Raw genomic sequence first — 19,376 nt, forward strand, 5'->3', positions numbered from 1 at the left:
TTACGAGGGCATGTTTGGCAGCATGAGTGAAGGAGGCTTTGTTGCGAAATAGGAAGCCGATTCTAGATTTAACTTTGGATTGGAGATTATTTATGTGAGTCTGGAAGTTGAGTTTACAGTCTAACCAGACACCTAGGTATTTGTAGTTGTCCACATACTCTAGGTCAGACCCGTCGAGAGTGGTGATTCTAGTCGGGTGGGCGGGTGCCAGCAGCGTTCGATTGAAAAGCATGCATTTAGTTTTACTAGTGTTTAAGAGCAGTTGGAGGCTACTGAAGGATTGTTGTATGGCATTGAAGCTCGTTTGGAGGTTTGTTAACACAGTGTCCAATGAAGGGCCAGATGTATACAAAATGGTGTCGTCTGCGTAGAGGTGGATCTGAGAGTCACCAGCAGCAAGAGCGACATCATTGATATACACGGAGAAAAGTGTCGGCCCAAGAATTGAACCCTGTGGCACCCCCATAGAGACTGCCATAGGTCCAGACAACAGGCCCTCCGATTTGACACACTGAACTCTATCTGAGAAGTAGTTGGTGAACCAGGCGAGGCAGTCATTTGAGAAAGCAAGGCTATTTAGTCTGCCAATAAGAATGCGGTGGTTGACAGAGTCGAAAGCCTTGGCCAGGTCGATGAAGACGGCTGCACAGTACTGTCTATTATCAATCGCGGTTATAATATCGTTTAGGACCTTGAGCGTGGCTGAAGTGCACCCGTGACCAGCTCGGAAACCGGATTGCATAGCGGAGAAGGTACGGTGGTATTCGAAATGGTCAATTATCTGTTTGTTAACTTGGCTTTCGAATACTTTCGAAAGGCAGGGCAGGATGGATATAGGTCTGTAGCAATTTGGATCTAGAGTGTCACCCCCTTTGAAGAGGGGGATGACCGCGGCAGCTTTCCAATCTCTGGGGATCTCAGACGTTATGAAAGAGAGGTTGAACAGACTAGTAATAGGGGTAGCGACAATTTCGGCGGCTAGTTTTAGAAAGAAAGGGTCCAGATTGTCTAGCCCAGCTGATTTGTAGGGGTCCAGATTTTGCAGCGCTTTCAAAACATCAGCTGTCTGAATTTGTGTGAAGGAGAAGCGGGGGGGGCATGGGCAAGTTGCAGCAGAGGGTGCAGAGTTGGTGGCCGGGTTAGTGGTAGCCAGATGGAAAGCATGGCCAGCTGTAGCAAAATGCTTGTTGAAATTCTCGATTATTGTAGATTTATCGGTGGTGATAGTGTTTCCTAGCCTCAGTGCAGTGGGCAGCTGGGAGGAAGTGCTCTTATTCTCCATGGACTTTACAGTGTCCCAAAACTTTTTGGAGTTAGTGCTACAGGATGCAAATTTCTGTTTGAAAAAGTTAGCCTTTGCTTTCCTGACTGCTTGTGTATATTGGTTCCTAACTTCCCTGAAAAGTTGCATATCGCGGGGGCTATTTGATGCTAATGCTGTACGCCACAGGATGTTTTTGTGCTGGTCAAGGGCAGTCAAGTCTGAGGAGAACCAGGGGCTATATCGGTTCTTAGTTCTGTATTTTTTGAATGGGGCATGTTTATTTAAGATTGAGAGGAATGGCTAGCGGGAAGGTTCCTGTCTTTTTCCATGGCTAAACCAACTATGCTCGTAATTTAACAATTGTATTCATATTTACAGATGGAATATAAGTTTGCTATTAATGCACATGAAAGTTCACATGTTCCAGAAGGCATTACTGCCAAAAAATAAAAAAATTAAGATGTTCAAATGCCTCTCCTGTGAAGTAGTGACGTGCGACATACGCCTAGCTTCCTAGAACGGGTCACATTTTGAAAAATGGCAGCCACGCTCCTCAGGGTCCAAATCTGGGGTGGCTCTATATCTTCACCTTTTCAGGTGGGTAGGTAGCCTAGAGGTTAAAATCTGTCAACGTGCCCTTGAGCAAGGCACTTAACCCTAATTGCTCTGGATGGGGGGGGGAGCAACCGAGTTTGGGAAACCCTGCATGGTCTAATGAACAAAAGCTTGAATTAATGTAAGCCTAATAAATAACTGTATTTTTAGATTGCAAATGTGAAGACACAAAGATCTATATGAGAAAGCTGCATTTGGTTGATTAAAGCTACCTGGGACTGGTTGAAAAAAAATATACTGGTATAGGCCCCGCCATTATTTTGCTGTATGGGGATTGGGTTGGGAAAATGTAACCTCTCTCAAATTCATAGACAGCCCACTAGATGCAAGGACTGACAGTTTGAGAGCCACATGATAGTTTTAAACAGAAGCTATACTTTGTTTGTTAAAAATTGTTATTTGTTAACAATTAAGTAATAAAAACATATGTTGTGTGTTATTATGGGGTAGGAGGAGGCCAGAGCACACGAGTCAGTTATAAATTGTTGAAGAATAAATGGGTAGGCCTATATATACTATATAAATAATGACCATTGAACAGATTTTAAACTGTTAGAACTTCTAGAAGATCATAAGAATCATAAGAAGATTTTGAAGCTATGTGTTCCAGAAGAAAATGTGTGTTCCCTGTAGGGGGAAGGACACATGTTTTTACTTGGACTATACTACATATTGGCTAAAATATAAGCCTAGCTGTAGCTTGTCTATGACGACTTCACCAACAGGAATATAGATTCCAAGGAGCATTTGAAGGCAGAATACTTTAATACTGTGATGTGCTGGAGACTGTCCCCATGCTTTATCCACACAATAAATATGTTTCAAATTGACCACATGGTGGCACTATATGCACAAATTTGATAATCTCCATTCACAATGAGTATAATTCTATTCCATGCTATTGTCTGTCTTCTGCCAAGAGGCCCGGGTTTTATGGCACAGGTGGGCCTAGTGCGCGGCACACACACACACACACACACACACACACAGTTTCATAGTAATCAGATCAATCGGGCAGAATTATAACCTCGGGTAGGTCTAGTATTCGCAATTCCAACGTTCTTGCATGATGTCAGGATTTGCGTGTCACTAGTCAAGATGATCAATTCCTATTGGCTATCAACCAATACAATATAAGCATTTATAGGCCAATGAACAGTTAAATGACACATTGTGAAATTGATATATTTATTTGATGGTGACTCAACATTGCCAATTATAGGCTATCCAATACGACATTTAGGCTAACTCCAAGAATTGAAACAGTGCCTTTAGGCCAATGCATAGCCAGACCTCTGGTATTTGGATAGATTAAACACACATTCAATGCACGTGAAATATTTGCTTATTTGAAACCATGGTTAGTCAATAGGCCTACAGGTTAATCGAACATCTCCATGAATTAAAATAATAGGCCTGCAATTTGGCAAGAAGAGAACACATGATTTTAAACAGTATGCTACAATATTTTGTTAGCAAATCAATCAATTGGACTCTTTCCCCATTCTAATATCTTGATCAAACTTATCCCAGTCATGCTTGAAAAACATCGGATCATAGGCCTACATACTGGAGATAAAGATTGTGTTTGTGCAACCCAAAATAGATGAGGCAATATTGATTTAAAAAACAACATTTTATTGAAATAAACGAAGATGTTGGATACCACACATTCCACATTCAATTAATTTATAACGAATCCAAATGCCTCGAGTTGAAAATCCTGAGGAAAACTTCAATAATAATAATAATTTATTAAACTTTTATACCGGGAATATAAAAAATAGTGTATAGGCCTACACTAGAAAACCGAAAATGCATAACATTAACAACAAACACCTATAGGCCTAATAGCCTACCTGTAACAAAGAAGCATGATACATTTTCTTTGAAATGGACTCAATTATTTGGAGAAGAATAGGTCTGTCTACATAGGCCATGTCACCCTCTGGACAGCAGAATACATGAATGTCCACATTTAATGTCCAATGTTCCCACCTAATGGACACTGTAAATGCACATTTGAATAGCATGAACATCTTAACACAACTCAGCGGATTGCCATATTTTTTGGGCCAAAAAGCGTATTTCGTTGATAAGTTATAAAAACTCTTATCACATATCAAAACAACAAGCTGTCTATATTTACACTCATTGGCTATTTTCTTTTATGAATGACAGCTGAAAAACAGGCGTTCAAATGCTCGCCAACCTGAGTCCAACATTTCTACTCAAATGAGTGCGCAAGTGCCATTTCTGGTTGTCTGGAAAAGGAGAATTGGGGGTAGCTCGCTTGGGAATTCGAGCCACCGCTGGGGCTCAAAGGCTGGGTCATACCACCGCAGGGGCATCCGTTATGTGGCACCAGGACGGACGCATGTCGGTGGTAAGCACTGTAGGTGGCGTGGAACTGATGGTTGTGGTAGTAGGTCACAGGGGAGCTGGCGTATCCATTTGGGGACACTGAGTGCACTTGTCCGTTGATGGGCTGCGACTGTGGGTAGCTGTATGAGGTGGCCTGGGGTGAGTTTGGCTGGGAGAGGGTCCAGGGGTTACTGACAAAAGGCGCCTGTACATAGACAGGTTTCTGTTGCAAGTAGAAGGGCTCCGGATAGTCCATGCAGGTGGTCCCCGGTATGTAAGGAACGGTGCCAGGTCTGTAGGGTCTCCTCACCCTTCTTCGGCGTCTGTAGTTGCCTTTTTCGAACATGTTGTCAAATGCAGGATCCAAAGTCCAGAAATTCCCTTTTCTGTCACCTCCACCCTCCCTGGGCACTTTGAGAAAGCACTCGTTGAGACTGAGGTTATGCCGAATGCTGTTCTGCCACCCCTTCTTATTTTTCTCGTAGTAGGGAAATTTTGAGATGATGAACTGATAAATTCCGCTAAGGGTCAGCCTCTGTTCTCGGCTCTCCTTGATGGCCATGGCAATGAGGGCGACGTAAGAGTATGGGGGCTTCTCCGGCTGACCCACTCTGGCCTTGTCAGTCTCGTCCACACCCTCCGCTACGCTGTCTGTGCTGTCTGCGGAGCCCTTTCCCTTAACCGACTCGTCCTCGGTCAAGGCCAAGTTCAATATGTCCAATTGTTGCTCATCGTGAAAGTCGTCTTTGTCCATCGTATCATGCAGTCTTCCTCTGTTTAGGTGCTGCCGTGTCCGACCACACCGGAAAAGTTTTTGACAATAGTGTTCACAGGTGAGCCGCGCATTCGGCTACTGTTTTAAAACCCTCCCATAGGGATGTCTGCCCTGGCTGGGACACCCTTTCATATTGCCGCTTTTCCCACACTGTTGCTGGGTTCTTTAGGGTCAACAGTTATTTGTTTAGGTTGAAAAGGAGGTCACAGACATGTTGTCTGGCTGTTTATCGATATACGTGAAGTTTTACAATAATATTAAGCCCTTTGAAACGCATAGAACAAGGTGAACTATAGATTGTGTGCGCGCGTTCAACTGATGTGTCAAGATAAGCATGGATAAGTGATCTGACTTTTCTCTTACTGCAAGCTATTATATGAACTATTTGACCTACAATGACACCCGCACTTTTATCCCAAGATAGACACATATGCTACCAACCCGCTACATGATGCAGGCCAGACAACCTCATTTAAAATATTTCCACCATAAATTTCCACCACGATACCTAAATTAGATTAATCAATTTATGTCATTTATATATGTCAACGACAAATACTAATAGTCCATTAACATTTCACATCATACATTTAGTTGTGGCCACCAATTTCACATTTTGATTAGAAAAAGAAGAAATTTTAAAATATAAATAAATGGTTTAAGCACAATTAAGACAAAAGCTTTATAGCTATATAACATAATATTATGTCAACACCAAATATGACAATATTTTCAGTAAATTGATTAAATGATAGATTACTGACACTGTACTATTGCAACATGGAAATTCTCTTTTACCCACACAGTGCAATCTACAGTTCACCATGAATAGCGCGTACACATTTTGACACACACACCCGCATATGCGCACACACAGGCATGCATGCACCCACACACCTCTACCTGTATTATTTTTCTGTATTTATTCATACAGACATTTCCATTCCATCCAGACCTGCAAGAAGTATTTTCTGGACTATTTAATGACAGAACATTGTAAAAGCCATTGGTGACGTGACACCATATCTGCTCACAAGCTGAAAAAAAATCCTCATTAGGTTTGAGGAAAGGAGAGTAGGGGGGCAGGTATAGGGTCACGATTCGGGGATGCATGGTGGAACCTGACATTGTCCCACACAATGACATAGGTGACCCCTTCACCTTGACAGGCCTGCTCAATTTAATTGAAAAACACAATGAGGTGTGCAGCGTTGTAGGATCCAAGTAATGGCCTGTCCTACCACACCATCTTCAGAGATAGCTGCGCATATGGAGATGTTTCCCCCACGTTGTCCAGGCACTTGGACGGTCGCCCGTTGGCCAATGAGGTTCCTCCCATGGTGCTGAATTTTGGCCAATTTGAAGCCCGATTCATCAACAAAGATATACTTGTGATGGTTCACAGCAGCATCAAGCACCATCACCCTCTAAGAATATATTTTGGATAGTTATTTTTATAGTATAGTTCCAATATGATATTGTGAAGTAGCATGTGCATCAAATAGTAACAGTAATACAGTATATAGTGCTGTACCTGAACATACTCGGCCTGCAGTTGTTTCACCCGGTCTTTGTTTCTCTCAAAAGGAACCGGGTAAATGTGTTTCATAGATGCCTGGTGCCTCTTGAAAAGGCAGGCAATTGTTGGTAGGCTGATGGATGCCACATTGGCAAAGGGGTCATTGTTCTCCTCAATGGCCGTATGTCATTCCTGGCCCTCACCATTTCCACCACTATCCACTCCTGCTGGTCTGTCAGCACACGGCCACGGCCACCACCATGGGGTCTTCTGTCAATTGAGGGTAGAACAGAGTATACTGTCAATAGATTATACTGTAACATGTTGAGAATTTACATGCATTACAATATGTAATTTACTGTAAATGGTAAAGCATAGTGCATATCCTGCAGACTTACCAGTTTTCTTGGCGAAATGTTCTCATGATCAAATTGACAGTTGATCTTTTCACATTGGGGTGAACTAATCTGGCAGCCTCTGCCATGGTAAGGCCTCTGTTTACCACATGGTCAATGACGATGGCCCGGACTTCATTAGACACAACACTTCACTGCCGTCTGCCTCCCGCTCTCTGATGTCCACCTCTTTGACGGGCCCCTTGTCTATGAGCTCTTTGATTTCTTTCTCTTCCTTGCTGTCTATCCTGCTCCATGTTAAAATAAATTGCAAGTGTTCACACACCCTTTTATATGGTGACCAATTGTGGTTACCACTATGTGAAATCAATTAGCAATAACGAGTTGTCATTATGTATGGTTATCATGTATCGTACATGTAATTTAGATGTTTATACTTTACAAACACACATTTGATTTCTGTAGTTCTCAAAATCCATATATAGTAGACACACCAGTTTAAAATCTATAGGTTTACCAAACAGTTAAGTGATTAACCATTAAGCGCAGTTGGATTAAGTAATGATCAAATGTATTTAAACAAATGAGAAGAGAATCATATGAAAAGTATTGTGAGCATTGCATTGTGAAAGGCAATTGCTTTATATGAAAGATATTTCTGTATAGATGAAACACTGATTAGGTTTAGTGAACAAATTACTGTGATTTTGTGTGTTGTACTTAGACAATTGAAAATGTGCTTAACGTTTTGAAAAAAGCCTTTTTGATGATCTGTTTTGAGTTTTGTACTAAGAGTTACCACATACTTGTGAAAATAGTACCAAAGCGATAAAAAAAAGAAGTTATTTGAATAGGCCTTGATCTGAAATATCAACCCACTTAGGTTAGAAATGAAATTGTCATTGATAGTAATTCTATGAATTTGAGGTTTGTGAATAAATGCTTCTGTAAGAGGCTGATGCCCTTGTTGGTGGTGGAGAGACAGGGGGAGAAATGCTGAGCTTAATGCAACATGGCCAGGCGTAGACACCTCTACCCATAGAAATAGATTGACCAGAACAAACATTCCCATTCAAGTAAATGTTCTGTGATGGGTGGACCTTCAGCCATATTGAGTGTACCTACAGTCAAGTTGCTGTGGTGTGAACGGCTTACTCATTTTATTTTATGCCACCACCCACATACAGTGAGGCATGACCAGCGGACCTGTGGGAGACAGGCGATAATGATCACCTGCTCTCAGGAGACAGACGGTCTCCCCTGAGTGACTGATAGGGAAACAGACAGATCTGAGTGAACTAGCTCACTGTATAAAGGCAACTGTGTGACGCTTTGTTTCAGCTCAAACTGGCTAACTCAAGGCATTGTAGCAGGATGGTCATTTGGACAGTTGATACAGATGTAATACCTAGTGGCACATTGATACATTTAACAAACCCAAACTGAAGAAAGTTTTACAGTATCTAAAAAAATATGTAGGCTACCTCACAATTCTACTGTGTACATCTATTTGCTTAACAGAAGGAAGTTAAAAAAGATACAAAACTGTAAAATCATCCATGCCCTCAGACTGTAATCTCTACATGCTTAAAGTCTCCCCATGCTAGATTTACTGACTGATGTCATGAGAGCAAAGGAAGGCGCCAGATAAAATACAATATCTCTACAGAACAACCATGCAGCAGCCTAAGCTATTTGAGACCAAACAAGAATGCAGCAAAGGATAGTGCCAAAAACCAAGAGAAAGACCAGGCTTAGTGCATGTAACATGATTTGAACTTACAAATACTCCTATTCTCTTCTATGTGTCACGTTCGTTGAATGACGGGTCAGACCAAGGCGCAGCGTGATATACATACATGTTTATTAAACTAAATAAACAACACGACAGACCAACAACGGCACCGACCCATGACATCCAAGGCCACAACCACAACCACAACCACAACCACAACCACAACCACAACCACAACCACAACCACAACCACAACCACAACCACAACCACAACCACAACCACAACCACAACCACAACCACAACCACAACCACAACCACAACCACAACCACAACCACAACCACAACCACAACCACAACCACAACCACAACCAGATCCCACAACTAGACAGTGCCAATAGGCTGCCTAAGTATGGTCCCCAATCAGAGACAACGAGCGACAGCTGCCCCTGATTGGGAACCACACCGGCCAACATAGAAATACACATACTAGATACAACAACATAGAACATTCACAACAAGGAATATACACACCCTGACTCAACATATAAGCGTCCCCTTATCAGGGCGTGACACTATGTAAACAAAGAGTTATGTAAAGGATATGTTGTTATGTGTTTACTAGAGCTACCTTTATTAATACACTACATGGACCTGTCCCCCAAATCAGTTGTTTTTGCATGATAATTCTGAAGAGATCTATTAATTACATTTCCACTGTAGGCAACGTTGTCTCCCATCCTAGTCTCCCAGGCCAATTTAGCACCTTTACAGCCCAGCTTGAAAGGATTATCAGATCAAAAGTTTGTATTTGATCCTCTCCAGTTTGTTACATTTGAGGAGAGACAGTTCCAGTTGTAGAGACTGTCCATTGTAACAATGCTGCTATAGTTCAGTAGTTGTGAAGGTCTTTGCCTGTGGGAATTGTGGGAATTGCATCACAACGCATTAATCTAAAAAGAGCACATTTAATTCTGGAGAAAACAATTCATACAATACTTTTCTGCTAAAGGTTTAATCCAAAACTACAACTATAAAAAATAATATATATAATAGCTTAACAACACCACTGGTACGTAGAGTCAGATCTGGGGCCATATGTATCAAGCATCTCAGATTAGGAGAGATGATCTAGGATCAGTTTTACCTTTTAGATCATAATGAACAAGATCACATGGATGGGGGGACCTGATCCTAGATCAGCATTTCTACTCTGATCCACTTTATGAATATGGGCTCAGGTGTTCACGGATTCCTAAGATGTATGGAATAGTTGTGAGACGGAGGGTGAACGCCTTTAAAGATGTGGGAATCTAAAGGGGGAATGGAGACGAGTCAGACAACAGCTCTTTCTTGGATCAGTGAGATGATCACAAAGGCGCTTGGTACAGTAGCTACCTCTTCAACACCTGCATTGGCTAGCTGTATGCTGGACGGCATTATGTACATTACATTATAACAGACTCACACTAGCACAGCAGTGCCACTTCTATTTGTAATATGGTCCAGTGAGCATACAAATATTTGCCATTCATTTTAATACTGTTGTTTAAATGTTGAATAACTCAACACTCTAATTAGATTACCCTACATGTAAAAATATATATATATTAATATGGTTTTAATACATTTAATAATTATTATCTATTTAATGTTGGGTCGTTCTACCAATTCGGTGCTTTTTGAGAAGTGTAACTTAGTCAATCTTTGGGGGGATTTCACAACATTTTTACATTCTGTCATAAAGAACTTAATAATGCTCAACTTAATAAAAAACATATTTTCCAATCTCAAAAATGACTATAAGTGCCAAATACAGTAGCAGGGTTGACTGTAACAGGGTTGACGATGTCATCTTAAATCAGCCATAAATCCCCTTTTGACAGGAGGAATGGAAGCTTTTTCTGTCAACAGGGAGTGGCAATTGAATGCAAACTTCACAAAAAATGTAAATTGTTAAAACACTTCTAGTCTGTCTATCTACGGGTAACAGGGTTGACGTGTTTTATGCTCAATCCGCTCAGTTTTCCATCACAAAACAACAGAAAATGGCCAAAAAGAGTAGAACCACTTTACCTGCTTTTACACTATGATTTTAAAATGAGAGTTCAGTTCACGTAACAGAACTGACCTTAAAATGAGGGATAGACGTAAACGAATCACTAATCACAGAAAACAAATAATAATCTTCAGAAATGACTTTGTCAAAGCAACAAAATAACCATAACCGTCTTTATTCATATAAAAATCTGATGTATTGAATTCTGTATGTGGTCTATATTAAAGGGCACTTCATTTAATATAGCAGGCTTCTAAAATACAATATTGGTGCACAATTTCTATTTAAAATATCAAAGGGAAGAAAAGGCAATCTTTGTGGAACGACCCTGTTATTTCCATAGAAAGACTTTTAATGTATTTTACAGTAGTTCAGGACATATAAATTCAATTCAAATAACTTTATCAACAAAGTGATATCAATAAACTTATGAAAGCGAAAAAAAGAAATCTAAAAATTATTCCCTGTTCATCATGCATTGACAAAAGTTTAAAACAGTAAAGATTGGCCTGTATTCACTCAAAATACTAGAACATTTCCTCCACTCTAATCTGTTGACAGATGATGCCATTGAATACGCAGAACTGTTTCTATTCTGCCTAAACTGAAAACTATATCCATAGATCTTCACCAAAATCAGACTCTGTCATCACTACTGAGCTCAGTTTGTGACACATCACTCCCTCCGCAAGACAAATACTCCCAACCTGGTCTCAGAGCATTTCGTATTATTCTGTACTTAAATCTGAGACACTTCAGTTAGTATGTTATGTTACGTTTGGTATGGTTACATAAGACAGACGGTTACTTAAGGCAAAAATGAAAGGAGGGTGGTTGTTTGGGGTGGATGGGTAAGCGTATAATGCGAATGTCTAGCAATCCAAAGGTTGCGAGTTCGAATCTCATCACGGACAACTTACGCATTTTAGCTAATTAGCTACTTTTAAACAACCTACTACTTTTTAGTACTTTGCAACTATATACTTAGCATGTTAGCTAATCCTTCCCCTAACCCTAACCTTAACCCTTTTAGCTAACCCTTCACCTAACCTTAACCTTAACCCTTTTAGCTAACCCTTCGACTAATCCTAACCATAGCACTTTAACCTAACTCCTAAAGTTAACCCTTACCTTAACCCTAACCCTTAACCCTAAGCCCTAGCCTAGCTAACGTTAGCAAGCTAACTAATGTTAGCCACCTAGCTAGAATTCGTAACATATCGTACGTTTTTCAAATTTGTAATATATTGTACGTTATGCAAATTCGTAACATATTGTACATTTTGCAAATTCGTAACATATAAGATGAATTGTAATTCGTAAAATATCATACTAAATTGAATGTCTTGGATTTACGTAAATAATAATACAAAATGTTCTGAGACCAGGTTGATACTCCAAAAGACAAACAATGATTAACGATGACAAACTTCCCAGATTCTGAAGCAACCATTCCAAGAATACCTTCCAGTTTGCAGATTGTGGCAACAGCTGCACTATTATAAAATACCCATCCCCTTCTCAACAGCTCAGGTGGCTCAACGCCTTATATCTTATTCCCCTCCTTTAGAGGTGGTATGAGCATGAAGGTTGTGGAGAGAGTGTGTTAAATGGCTGCAAACAGGCAGATCTGCTTAAGATCAACCAGGGCAATACGATACCCTGATGTTTGGAAATGAGATGAGTGATGTGATGTCCAGCTGCTGCTATTGTTTGAACCCAATGGTTTTAGTCCTCCAGACCGTTGAGAAATTCACTGAACAGCACACCCGCATTACAGTGCAAGCACACACATCAACCAGAGGAATCAAGAACATGCTAAGCAGCTTTTTAACAAACATGTACAATTGTCAACATGCACTTCAATCATCACCAACAATTCCACCATTCAGTATTATTTGAATAGCCTAAATACCGTGAGGAATTGTGCATGGTCAACTTTTTTCAAAATCCTTTTTAATTATGACGACTATTGTTTTTAGATTTCATTTCTGTTCTGAGTTGTGGAAGATCGAGATACCTATATTTTAGTGCAAAAGAGTGATACAAAAACCACTGTGACTCAACTGAGGCACCTGTCAAGCTGGCATAAGTGATGAAAGGAAACGATGGTGTGTTGTGGCTTTTATCTAAATACAAGTGCATGGAGCAAACCATGGCCCTCTCCCAGCCATACAATACAGCAGTCATTTAGGCACCACTCCCAAATCCCCCTAATCTAGAGATTACAGGACTTCACATCCCCTCTGTTACTGTGTGTTGTATTTCTCTTGCATTGAGGTAGAGTACATACCGGTACTTTACCTCAATGCTAGAGAAATACAACACACCACAACTAATGGGAGGATATCATTATCAGAAGATATATAAAACAATACCCACATTTTTCTAAACTATGAACTGGAGAGGATTGCGGGATAGAAATGTAATCAGTAGTGTCCCCCTACCTACACATTTCAATCCAGAACTATCATCGTGATGATGACTTCTCTGGGTTAGTTCAAGCATTCAGTAATGAAGCAGCATAAAACCAAACAAAGAGTGTAAGATCATTTGTTTCAATAGAGGACCTAATGACTTCTCTTCGAGTCAGTTTGCCTTGGCTGAATTCTCGTGCTAGGTGCAGCCCTGCCTGTCTCAAGTGATGAGAGACTAGAGTTCCCTGTTCAGTTCACCAAGCCAGTGACCCGTGCCTTTTCCCACAATGCACCGCTTGGCAGGTTCTACATGACAGCACTTGAGCTTGTTCTCTGCCAGTCTGGCCCGCAGCCCACAGCGCTGCAATTCACAACACAGCAGCCAGCTGATCCATTCCCAAGACAAGCCTCTCGCTCTATTGTTGACTCTTGCAAAATTGTGGGTGAACTATTAGGTTACTGTGTGCCATTTTAGTAATTTAGCCAACACTTAGACACATAGTGTTTTTTAAAACCTAAACAGATAAAGTATATTCACATGCTAACCATATCTGAAAATGCCATTCAGTATGTTGTGTGTTGTTGCATGCCTGGGTAGAAAGGACGTAAATGAGCTTTATAGCTTACTCCGGCACATTTACATTGATGAGTAAACGGACATGTTGATTAATGTGAACTGTCGTGGTCAAATAAATGGCATAATTTGCATACATTTAATTAGTTACTGCATTCCCTGTAATTGTCATCAATAATCAGTCGCTGATCATTGCCATTGAGTGGAGACAAACTGTCTGGATCACTTCTGCGGTAAGATGTTCAAGAATAACAAGTGTGTACTTAGCAACTGTCAAATGTAGAACTCAGCCCTGCCAAGATAAAGTTAGCAAATATTTTTCTGTCACATTTAATGTTGTCAATGACAACTGGTTGTCTTTTCATCTTAATGGATAGTCATGCAGGTGTGGCAAAAATCCCTCATTTGTCATCCTCGTATTAGGGTGGCAGGTAGCCTAGTGGTTAAACCAGAAACCAAAAGGTTACTGGCTTGAATCCCCTTGGTGAAAAATCTGTCGCTGTGCCCTTGAGCAAGGCACTTAACCCTAATTGCTCCTGTAAGTCGCTCTGAATAAGAGCATCTGCTAAATGACAATTTTTTTACATGTACAATGTCATGCTACATAATGTTAATTTGCTCGTTGGTACTCATTGAAATGTATTTTGCACTACGCAAGTCTTCCCCTTCTCTACACAACAGTTGGTAAATACAATACAGGAGCTGATCAGAGATAACAGGCAGGTTTTATATCACGTCAAGTTCAGTGACAAATGATTAAAATCAACCGTGTGGCTTTCCCTTGAACCTTACTAGCTTTGACGTATTGAGGTAAAATTACATGATTGGGAAACAGAGCCTTCCACCATTTTGTTTCTAGGCAATGACTTCACTAGATGTTTCACTAGATTTGACTTACTATTTATTATTTCTTGTTGACTGACTGTTGAATCATTGCGAAGGTCATATTCATTTCTGAATAGGGTTACAAACAGAGCCATTTGGAATTGTTTACCAGTTGTTCTGTCACTAGCCACTCCTCTAGTTTGATCCCAAATTTCATGAAAGCACTTTACAGAGTGCATTGTTGTTTGTGAGGGAACGCATGTGAACGCCACAACTAAACAGCAGAGAAAATAGACTTGTTAGCTTCTCAAATTAAGTTGGACCTTTTGGATTACGCTAGTGAGCCTCAGTTTTCACTGTTATTATAGTGGCTAACCTAGTCAAAATGTCCTAATAGACACTAGCACAGGTGGGATTGCAAATGTTCATGTACTATGTTAATTTGACCAGTTTCCCACAGCAGGAAAATAATCCTGCTGTGGAAATTACAAACTTGAGAAGCTTTTTTAAACCTTGAATACATTACAATTTGCATTTCCTGCAGCCCAGGAAAATTCTCTGTGACAACAGAGTGATCAAATCAAGATAATGTTGCTGTAAACACAACTGCTTTTCAAGAAGTGGATCTTCGGTTGGGTCTTTTGTCCATTTATTAGCAGCAAAGTTAAAACATGCCAATAATTCCATACAGGCTGATGTAATTACCTAGGTGCATATCTTAGTACCATAGTGAGCGGGGTCAGAACCGTATGCTGTCCATAGAGGTACAGTGGGGAGAACAAGTATTTGATACACTGCCCATTTTGCAGGTTTTCCTACTTACAAAGCATGTAGAGGTCTGTCATTTTTTATCATAGGTACACTTCAACTGTGAGAGACGGAATCTAAAACAAAAATCCAAAAAATCACATTGTATGATTTTTAAGTAATTAACTTGCATTTTATTGCATGACATAAGTATTTGATACATCAGAAAAGCAGAACTTAATATTTGGTACAGAAACATTTGTTTGCAATTACAGAGATCATACGTTTCCTGTAGGTCTTGACCAGGTTTGCACACACTGCAGCAGGGAATTTGGCCCACTCCTCCATACAGACCTTCTCCAGATCCTTCAGGTTTCGGGGCTGTCGCTGGGCAATACGGACTTTCAGCTCCCTCCAAAGATTTTCTATTGGGTTCAGGTCTGGAGACTGGCTAGGCCACTCCAGGACCTTGAGATGCTTCTTACGGAGCCACTCCTTAGTTGCCCTGGCTGTGTGTTTCGGGTCGTTGTCATGCTGGAAGACCCAGCCACGACTCCATCTTCAATGCTCTTACTGAGGGAAGGAGGTTGTTGGCCAAGATCTCGCGATACATGGCCCCATCCATCCTCCCCTCAATACGGTGCAGTCGTCGTGTCCCCTTTGCAGAAAAGCATCCCCAAAGAATGATGTTTCCCACCTCCATGCTTCACGGTTGGGATGGTGTTCTTGGGGTTGTACTCATCCTTCTTCTTCCTCCAAACACGGCGAGTGGAGTTTAGACCAAAAAGCTCTATTTTTGTCTCATCAGACCACATGACCTTCTCCCATTCCTCCTCTGGATCATCCAGATGGTCATTGGCAAACTTCAGACGGGCCTGGACATGCGCTGGCTTGAGCAGGGGGACCTTGCGTGCGCTGCAAGATTTTAATCCATGACGGCGTAGTGTGTTACTAATGGTTTTCTTTGAGACTGTAGACCCAGCTCTCTTCAGGTCATTGACCAGGTCCTGCCGTGTAGTTCTGGGCTGATCCCTCACCTTCCTCATGATCATTGATGCCCCACGAGGTGAGATCTTGCATGGAGCCCCAGACCGTGGGTGATTGACCGTCATCTTGAACTTCTTCCATTTTCTAATAATTGCGCCAACAGTTGTTGCCTTCTCACCAAGCTGCTTGCCTATTGTCCTGTAGCCCATCCCAACCTTGTGCAGCTCTACAATTTTATCCCTGATGTCCTTACACAGCTCTCTGGTCTTGGCCATTGTAGAGAGGTTGGAGTCTGTTTGATTGAGTGTGTGGACAGGTGTCTTTTATACAGGTAACGAGTTCAAACAGGTGCAGTTAATACAGATAATGAGTGGAGAACATGAGGGCTTTGAGAGCCGGTCTGTGAGAGCCGGAATTCTTACTGGTCGGTAGGTGATCAAATACTTACTGTATGTCATGCAATAAAATGCAAATTAATTACTTAAAAATCATACAGACCTCTACATGCTTTGTAAGTAGGAAAACCTGCAAAATGGGCAGTGCATCAAATACTTGTTCTCCCCACTGTAGTTAGAGGGCTCAAGTTGAATATAACACGCTTTAGTATGGGCATTGCCATTGAGTGGTTTGTAAATGCCTTTAAGCTATATCACAGCCATCTAGTGGCCACAATAAATGAATCATACACAACTGAATCATTTGGTTCAGGACTCCAGCACTGCAGGTGGTGGTAAATCACCAATATTAGCTTGACACTTCATTCAAACACAAAAGAAGAAGAAAATGTACTACTTTAAAATGGATATAGCCTCTGGTGCTGTCCATGCTACCACAAATGCCATAATAGCACAGATACAAAGAGGATACCTCTTTCTATCTCTATGATGCTGTCCATACCTGTGCATCACCACTTCCTGGTCACCTGTGTGCCTGTGTCATAGACTTAGTTAGACAAAACATATTTGTATCTGTCCCATTATGGCGTCTGTGTAGGCATGAGCTGTGCCATTGAGGCCATCTCCATTTTGAAGTATTCAATTTTCCTCTTCTACTACTTTTTTGAGTTGGTAAACAAACTGAAAGGGTGCATACTGCCATCGGTAGTGTGTTGGTTGAACAGGTATAAAGCAAATGTTGGGGATTTACTGCCACCTGCAGTTTTGGAATGTTTGCTCACAAAAAAAAAGAAGAAAAAAAGTATAATTCAATGGCTGGGAAGTCCAACCCAATTGATTACTTTAAAATGGTGGAAGTCCTCAATGGCAATGTCCATGCAAAAGCAGGATATTTCCAAGCAGCGATCTCCATCTTTCTCTATGGGATGTATACAGACGTGTGACCAGTCACCCATGACCTAACATATAGTGCCCTCTAGTGTACAAATTCAGTGAAAAATACAAAGATGGATACAAAGACTAAAGGGTAGAGCCGCCACTTTCAAGGAGCGGGACTCTAACCCGGAAGCTTATCAGAAATCCTGCTATGCCCTCCGACGAACCATCAAACAGGCAAAGCGTCAATTCAGGACTGAGATCGAATCGTACTACACCGGCTCCGACGCTCGTCGGATGTGGCAAGGCTTGCAAACTATTACAGACTACAAAGGGAAGCACAGCCGCAAGCTGCCCAGTGACACAAGCCTACCAGGAAAGCTAAATTACATCTATTCTCACTTCGAGCCAAGTAACACTGAAACATGCATGAGAGATTCAGCTGTTCCGGACGACTGTGTGATCACGCTCTCCGTAGCCGATGTGAGTAAGTCCTTTAAACAGGTTAACATTCACAAGGCCGCAGGGCCAGACGGATTACCAGGACGTGTACTCCAAGCATGCGCTGACCAACTGGCAAGTGTCCCTGTCTGAGTCTGTAATACCAACATGTTTCAAGCAGACCACCATAGTCCCTGTGCCCAAGAACACTAAGGTAACCTGCCTAAATGACTACCGACCCGTAGCACTCACGTCTGTAGCCATGAAGTGCTTTGAAAGGCTGGTCATGGCTCACATCAACACCATTATCCAGAAACCCTAGACCCACTCCAATTTGCATACCGCCCCAACAGATCCACAGATGATGCAATCTCTATTGCACTCCACACTACCACTGAGCTAAGGACCCTGGGACTAAACACCTCCCTTTGCAACTGGATCCTGGACTACCTGACGTGCCGCCCCCAGGTGGTAAGGGTAGGTAACAACACATCCGCCACGCTGATCCTCAACATGGGGGCCCCTCAGGGGTGCGTGCTCAGTCCCCTCCTGTACTCCCTGTTCCCTCATGACTGCAAGGCCAGGCATGACTCCAACACCATCATTAAGTTTGCCGATGACACAACAGTGGTAGGCCTGATCACCGACAACAACGAGACAGCCTATAGGGAGGAGGTCAGAGACATGGCCATGTGGTGCCAGGACAATAACCTCTCCCTCAACATGATCAAGACAAAGGAGATGATTGTGGACTACAGGAAAAAAAAGAGGACTGAGCACGCCCCCATTCTCATCGACAGGGCTGTAGTGGAGCAGGTTGAGAGCTTCAAGTTCCTTGGTGTCCACATCACCAACAAACTAACATGGTCCAAGCACACCAAGACAGTCGTGAAGAGGGCACGACAAAACCTATTCCCCCTAAGGAGACTGAAAAGATTTGGCATGGGTCCTCAGATCCTCGAAAGGTTCTACAGCTGCACCATTTAGAGCATCCTGACTGGTTGCATCACTGCCTGGTATGGCAAGTGCTCGGCCTCCGACCATCACTGGGGCCAAGCTTCCTGCCATCCAGGACCTCTATACGAGGCGGTGTCAGAGGAAGGCCCTAAAAATTGTCAAAGACTCCAGCCACCTTAGTCATAGACTGTTCTCTCTGCTACCGCACGGCAAGCGGTACCGGAGCGCCAAGTCTAGGTCCAAGAGGCTTCTAAACAGCTTCTACCCCCAAGCCATAAGACTCCTGAACATCTAATGAAATGGCTACCCAGACTATTTGCATTGCCCCCCACCCACCCTCTTTTATGCTGTTGCTACTCTCAGTTTATTATCTATGCATAGTCACTTTAAAAACTCTACCTACATGTACATATTACCTCAATTACCTCGACTAACGGTGCCCCCGCACATTGACTCAGTACCGGTACCCCCT

The 19,376-nt window shown here is 41.9% G+C and overlaps 1 protein-coding gene across 1 annotated transcript; it reads right to left on the reverse strand.

Annotated features, from left to right (window-relative positions):
* Positions 1-3,176: 3,176 nt before the first annotated feature.
* foxl2l (forkhead box L2-like) lies at positions 3,177-5,052 on the reverse strand. The gene has a single exon (XM_041858010.1). The coding sequence runs from the start codon at positions 4,995-4,997 to the stop codon at positions 4,107-4,109; it is 891 nt and encodes a 296-aa protein (XP_041713944.1). The 5' UTR covers positions 4,998-5,052; the 3' UTR covers positions 3,177-4,106.
* Between the last annotated feature and the right edge of the window lie 14,324 nt (positions 5,053-19,376).

This window comes from Coregonus clupeaformis, chromosome 30 (assembly GCF_020615455.1).
Source record: "Coregonus clupeaformis isolate EN_2021a chromosome 30, ASM2061545v1, whole genome shotgun sequence".
Lineage (NCBI taxonomy): Eukaryota > Metazoa > Chordata > Actinopteri > Salmoniformes > Salmonidae > Coregonus > Coregonus clupeaformis.

Coding starts and splice junctions, on each gene's coding strand:
- foxl2l (XM_041858010.1), bottom strand. CDS start 4,997: ATGGACAAAGACGACTTTCACGATGAGCAACAATTGGACATATTGAAC.